The 7,202-nt window shown below is 39.0% G+C and overlaps 1 protein-coding gene across 5 annotated transcripts in view; it reads right to left on the bottom strand.

The window, feature by feature from the left end:
- Positions 1–6,195, bottom strand: part of LOC105115940 (DEAD box RNA helicase family protein) — a 6,932-nt gene extending 737 nt beyond the window's left edge. The window contains exons 1-8 of one of the 5 annotated variants that reach the window (XM_011013036.1): positions 5,922–6,195; positions 4,133–5,336; positions 3,691–3,912; positions 2,877–2,945; positions 2,051–2,320; positions 1,620–1,970; positions 985–1,262; positions 16–808 (exon numbers count right to left, since the gene is read on the bottom strand). In XM_011013036.1, the coding sequence (XP_011011338.1) occupies positions 16–808; positions 985–1,262; positions 1,620–1,970; positions 2,051–2,320; positions 2,877–2,945; positions 3,691–3,912; positions 4,133–5,323 (3,174 nt within the window). In that variant the 5' untranslated portion in view covers positions 5,324–5,336; positions 5,922–6,195. Of the gene's footprint in view, positions 1–8; positions 809–984; positions 1,263–1,619; positions 1,971–2,050; positions 2,321–2,876; positions 2,946–3,690; positions 3,913–4,132; positions 5,337–5,921 lie in introns of all 5 variants that reach the window. The other 4 variants (XM_011013028.1, XM_011013059.1, XM_011013051.1 and 1 more) reach the window with 4 other exon arrangements.
- Between the last annotated feature and the right edge of the window lie 1,007 nt (positions 6,196–7,202).

The following is a 7,202-nucleotide window of genomic DNA, read 5'->3' on the forward strand; positions in this document are numbered from 1 at the left end:
GCGGATGGCGCTGCGGCTGCGGCTATGTCGGGGGCTGGGGCTGCGGCTGCGGCTGTGTCGGGGGCTGCGGCTGCGGCTTCGGCTTCGGCTTCTGGTCCAGCTCCGACTCCTACTCCGGCTCCGGCTATAACCTCGTGTTCGAGCCCTATCAGGGCTTCGACTGAAACTTCTGCCCCTACTCTTTTCAGTCATATCCCTTCTACCATCGAATCTTCCATGACCACGTCCACGGCCATCCATGTAACCATGACGATCATGGCCTCGATCATTCCTACCCCAACCAACATGACCACCACCAGAGCCACCAAATCCCCTTCCCCTGTTTTCCCGCCCAGAAAACAAGTCGTTTCTCCCACCACGTCCCCCAAAGTTCCCATCCCTCATCCCACCACGTCCCCCAAAGTTGTTTTCCCTCATCCCACCACGTCCCCCAAAGCTGTTTTCCCGCATCCCACCACGGCCACCAAAGCCACCATCTCTCATCCCACCACGACCACCAAAGCCACCATCTCTCATCCCACCACGGCCGCCAGAAGCCCACCGCCCACCACCCCTGCCAGCATCAAAACGGTTCAACCCTCCTCGATCCTTCCCAAAGCTAGGTCCACCACGCAACGCCATCTCTCGCACCTCTACAGGCACATGCTGATTAGCTCCCTCCAGCAGTTTAACCAGGTCAGCTGCATATTTCCAGTCCTGCTCTGAGAAAAAGGTGTATGACACCCCAGTTGCACCAGCCCTCCCAGTTCTACCAATTCGGTGAACATAGTCCTCAATCCCAGAGGGGAAGTCGTAGTTGATAACAATCCTTGAAAATGAGAATTGATGTAAGATTGCAATTTGCAACAGACAATCACCACAGAGAGTGCTTGATGTTCCAACAAGTAAATAATATGCATAATTTTTAAAAATCAAGAATCTTCGTCCTAAACTTCCACTTCCATTAAACTCTCATCTATGTATTCAAAGGAGGAAGGAACTAACCTTATGTCTTTGATATCAAGACCGCGGGCAGCAACGTCAGTGGCAACTAAAATTGGAGATTTTCCACTCCGGAACTGGTTTAAAGCCCAGTCTCTCTCACCTTGAGACTTGTCTCCATGGATTGCAGCGGCTCCAAAGTTCCGTCCGATACTCCGTGCAAGCTGGTCACACAATCTCTTTGTAGAGCAGAAAATGATAGCCTTGGAACCTCTCTCTTGTGTTCTAAGGATTTGCTCCAAGCGCCGGTCCTTTTCCATTTGTGGGACCACTTCAACATACTGCAGATTTACATTATCTTGTTTATAGTAATAAGGGAACATACTGCAGATAGACATTATTCTGTTTATAGAAAGAACAAGGGACCTTATACAAATTGCAACATAATAAATACGAAATTTGCATATAAATATCCAAAAATATTTGGAGAAATCATTTGTAAATTTTTGAGTAGAAGAAAAGAAACATATTCAGCAAGCATCAAGGTGATTTTTAGTCCCATAAAGTATAAATATATTAAATATTTGATGAAAATTAATTTAGAGACCAAGGTTTATTTCCCCAAAAAGCATAATTCTGCAATCTACTCCATTGCATTCTCATTTAAGTAACAAAAAATGAACTACATTACAAGTTACCTGTGTGATTGACTTGTTGGCAGCAAGCACATCAACACTGCCAATGTTCACCTGGACAGGATGAACAAGAAGATCACTTGCTATTTTCCTCACTTCTTTTGGCCAGGTTGCAGTGAACATAAGTGTTTGCCTTTGAGGAGGTATTTCGTTCACAATCTTACGGATCTGAGGCTCAAATCCCATGTCAAGCATTCGATCAGCCTCATCAAGCACAAGGAGTGAAACTTGCCTAAAGTCAATCCTTTTCATTTCAAGGATGTCATTGAGTCGACCAGGTGTTGCCACAACTATATCTGCTCCCCTTTCTAATTCTTTCAGTTGAGGAATCTTTGGAGCTCCACCATACAAGCACTGCAATAAAGAACAAAATCATATGATGAACCAACATTCCAAAGGAAAGTAAATACATAGCTCTCAGAGAGAAGACTCACCGTGCAAGAGACCCTAGAAGATCGACCAAATTTCATCACCTCGTCTTGTATTTGCGTGGCAAGCTCCCTGGTTGGAGCCAAGACCAACACTGTAGGTCCATTCTGAGCATTATTTCTTCGTTGTTGAAGAAGAATGAAGGCAGGAATCAAGTAACCCAATGTTTTACCGGAACCAGTTTTGGCAATGGCCACTATATCCCTACTTTGTAGCGCAATTGGCCATGTTTGTGCCTGAATTGGTGTTGGAGATACGAATCCAGCGGAATGTATCTGGAACAAAAGTGTGTATCTAGATAAGCAGACTGATAAAATTAAGTGTATCAAAGTTATCAGTGCTTAAAACAATATAACAGGTGACCAATAGCATGTTGTGACATAAAAGAAAAAAACTAAAAATCCATGGGTATACAGTTGCTTACATAAGCAACTCGAGCAACTAAAGAGGGCAATAAAGACATATGAGACGGAGCCAATAAGCAACAAATCCCAGTCACATCAGGTGTGAATTGGACAAAAGGCCAACCACCTTCCTAGAAGATGCACAGGAAAGGCTCCAACTGTCCATTTTGCAGCCTCCAAAAAATCAGAATAGTTCTTGCATGAATAAATATGCCAATAGCAGAGCAGCGTACGACATATGCTCCTCCTCCGGAGCAAATATCGCACCTGCGACAAGTGAGAAATTATGAGTCTAAAATAATTCAAATTATGAGTCTAAAATAATTCAAAAGGCAAGAACATCTCAAAAACAGAAAGAAGCGAATCTTAATTCATTCTTCTAAACCTAAGACATATAACCTAAAATATTGGCACAAGTAGAACTTACATCTCGTAATATCTCCGAAGGGAAACCAGTGGCTTCAAAAGTCATGAATGGGGCAGGAACATTGTCACCCTACACAATGTACAGACAAGTATAAGATAAAAACAATCCTAAATAACTAATATGCCATCAGGTACAAAATAAAGGGAATGAAACACTGAAACCAAAACAGACAAAAGCCTTTTTCCAAATGAAAGGTAAATTCCCAAAGGGAAATACCAAAAAACAAAAAAAGAAGGAAAAGACAGAAGAAAGAAACACAAATAACTTATAAAAAAAACCCCTTCAAAAAGTTAACATAATGAACATATTAAAAACATTCAGCTCTTATATGTAAGAAGAGAAGAGGACCTCTACATAAGGTCTAGTAGAATATACTATTCCAATCAAAAAACATCCTCATAATAGCATAAATTAATGAAATATGTTCGAAATAAAGAGAAAATACATGAACATCACATTTCTATAGCTCCTATCAAATCCAATAACAAGTCACTGGGTGACACATCCATACAACTTGGTCAGACAGTGCTCAGCTCATCAGCAACCACACCTTCACAAAGCAAAAGATGTAATTTGGTGAAGCCTAGGTGATCAATGATCTGATCCATCCAAAAGCTACATGAATTCCAAACAGCCTAGTATTTTCAGTTTTTAATTCCTTCTGCTTACTATGACTATGCTATAATGGATTACCAGCTGAGTCATTAGCTGTGACACCCACTTGCCTATTTTAGCATTTATTGAAATGGATTGACGAGGACTATCACAAGCAAATCAACATGACAATAATATCGAGTCAGGTTATTATACAGACCGTAGCTGAGACTTCATGCTCCTGGCGGTAAACTTCAGCAGGCGAGAGGTTAGAAATGTCTGCAGTTTCTATGAAAGAGGGTCTCATCAATGCATTGTTTGGAAAAGGCGGACCACTGGTTGCATGACTATACATATTATGGTTGGGATGCCCATCTGTATTAAATCCGCTGCCATGACCAGGCCCGACATTCTGAAATGGAACACTCCCCGTCCTTGAATCCTGAAAAGGATAAGCAATATCTTCACTGATGAGCCAATCAATCAGAGAACATGATCAATGAACCCATCAACAATGCTCGTTTGCATTTCCAATTTTCAATTATTTAGGATGCAAAAAGATTTTTTTTCTTTTTTTCTCCCAAACATTTTACAAGTAAAACTTTCATTGAAACCAGTTTCTAGAGACAAAGGCTACTGAATGAGAGCATAAACTAATGTACCTGCTGCTTTCTTGCCCTGGACATAGCTATGAACTCAGGCTGATGGGGACTCATCACAGGCCCTTCCACTTTAGCATTAATATAATGATCATTGCCAGACCTACCACGTGCATTGTTCTCATAACCCATATTTAACCCAGCAGGGGGCAGATTAGACTGCTGATTGTGCATCACTGAGGGACCCATATGATTTTGAAACCTAGGACCATGCTGCTGATGAAAATCAGTCCCAATTTGCTGCATCTGAACCATGGAAGGAGGATGTTGAATATTAACAGAAGAGCTACCAAACTGCTGAGCCTGACCCAACTGAACACCAGAATGCGGCATGCAAACCGGATTGCTTCCAGCAGAAGACAGGTTTTGAGAGGATGATCCACCAGTCTGTTGAAACCGAGTTGGAGAAAACCCAGTTTGATTTCCTTGCTGGAACTCAACTTCCTCTCTCTTTGGCAACGCTGCCTTATATTCATGTTGATTAGGAAATTGCAACCCTTGTGCACTAAGATGTGCCTGCTGCTGCGAGCTTTGTTGGCCCTGTGGAAGCATGTTTTGCTGATATGTCATGTACTGCATTGGCTGCTGATATGCATACTGATGTCCTTGTGGTTGTGGCATTTGCAAGCTTTGATGCTGCATAATGTACTGCCCTACCTGCTGGGGCACCTGCTGACCTCCTTGTTGAGGCATTTGCTGCCCTGCATGGGACAGCAGATGCTGAACTGGATGCTGCATTGATCTCAACTGCGCCGGTTGTTGAATGGCCTGTGACAACTGTGAACCTTGCTGTGGTGCACCCTGCTGGTTAGAAAGCTGCACTACTTGGGGACCCTGCTGTTGTGAAGTTACCTGTCCATATTGTTGATGCAACTGGCTAATCTGTTGCCCTTGTTGCTGTGATGCTTGCATAGTCTGTTGTGCAGCTTGAGACACCAAGCCATTTGGTTGCGATGAGTGTGCCATGGGTATCTGGGCCAACTTAGGCGTAGAAGCATTAGGAGGTAGAGCAGGAGGCATCTGTGGCGGCACAGATGGGGGCTTTTCATACTGCGTGATGTTGGTTTCAGGATTCCAGTAATATAAAAGACCTGTACTTCCATCAATCAGTCCTGTCCATGGTTTGGGAAGGGTTGGGTCTTCTGGAGCATACCGTGGCCCAACGGTAGCTGAAGCTGGGTCAGCAGTAGCCATGCCTAATATTTATCTACAACCAGACAAACCACAAATAAAAAAAACAAGTGGGATTATTGGAAAACAAGCGAAAAATACAACATTAGCTCAACAGTTTCCTGAGAAAACTATTGTGCATAATTACAGATACCAAACAAAAATGAAATTCAACACCTGAAACTCATCCAAATTAATTGAATTTTTCAAACATGAAAACATTTTAGCGGCATCCAATACAGATCCTGGATTCAATTATGTAATCAAACAATATTAATTCAAAAGTTTTTCATAACTATCTGAGAACATGACCATCAACAACTTCATGAGTGCCATTTTTATGGCATTCTGTTGTTTCAAGAATGAAACTCAGCTCGAAAATACAAAAAAGCTTAAATTACAAAAGATTCTTGTTTCAAGTTCTTCAACTGATTGTTAGCTCACGGATTCAATAAAAATCGAACCATTAAAAAAAAGCGATTCATATACTAATAACGAATGTGTTACATAAATACACATAAATTGAAAATACAGTACAGTTGATAAGATAAACCCTATATGATATCGAAAAAATAATTGAAATAATCTCAAAACGATTGCAAAAAAAAAAAAACCAAAATACCTTGTTGAGGATGTCTGCCAAGCTTTTACACTGTCTGTAAATACGAGGAAAAGGATTACAAGAATGAATGGGATGAGTTAAAAAAAAAAAAAAGCTTTTACATAAAATAATAATTTCGAGTCCTCTAGTCTAACTCGAATGAGAAAATCGTCTTGAAAATAGACTGCCTACTTGTGTAGTTGTGTCAATCGATTTTAGGGTTACTGGAGAGAAAAGATATTGGTTAGCCCGACAGTCTATGATTCATAATGAACTCGCGTATTTTTTAGCCGTATCTATTCTTTACCTTGGCCGACAGGCTCTTGATGGTTGTGATTTCGTGGGGCACTTGAGAAAATCGATAAATCTGACGGTCGATGTGAGTAGGGTGAGAGAATTTATAAAAAGGATGTATTCTTCCGGGTGACTACAATTGAACCCTCAACCATTTGTTTCACAACTTACTCCCCAACGCGTTGAATAGTTTTTTTTTTAGAGCACGCCTAACTCTTTCTAATTTTTTACGGTGTTCGACTATTACGATTAAAATCGTGTATTTTTAAAATTTATTTTTTAATTTAAAATTAATTATTTACTATTTTTAGATTATTTTAATATGTTCATATAAATATATTTTTTTAAAAAATATATTTTTAAATAAAAAATATTTTAAACTATAATAATTATCATACTTTAAAATACTACATTAATTATTGTTGTCAAACTCAATCTTTAATTTAATCACTAGAATAACTGAATTGTCAAACCAGCTATGACATTATTTTTTTATAAAAATAAAATAAAAAATTAAAAGTATATTATTTTAGATATAATTAAATAAATTATTAAAATTAACTTGATTAAATCAATTGGTTGTAAATTGATCTATCAAGTCACTTAAATTTAGTCAACTTAATAATTGTTTGGAAATATAATTTAAACCTTAATTTTTAAAAGTTTAAATTTTTTTATTTAAATTTTATTTTTTATGTTTTTTAATTATTTTGATATATTAATATTAAAAATAAATTTAAAAAATATTATTTTAATTTATTTTTAAAAACAATTATTATACTCACAAACACTTTTTAATATCTAAATTTAATAAAAAAACTGAGTTGGGTTAGCAGTTTAAAACTACATTTCAAATAGCTTTTCATAAAAATTCAAAAAATAACATTGAAGGGCAACACATGCCGCCACCATTTCCCCACTTGAAGACCGACACACCCAGGCAGCTTTTTTGCCTTCTGAAAAGTTCCCTGGCTCTAACCGCATTTGCAAACAGTAGGAAAACCTGAG

Source organism: Populus euphratica, unplaced genomic scaffold (assembly GCF_000495115.2).
Source record: "Populus euphratica unplaced genomic scaffold, PopEup_1.0 scaffold5.1, whole genome shotgun sequence".
NCBI lineage: Eukaryota > Viridiplantae > Streptophyta > Magnoliopsida > Malpighiales > Salicaceae > Populus > Populus euphratica.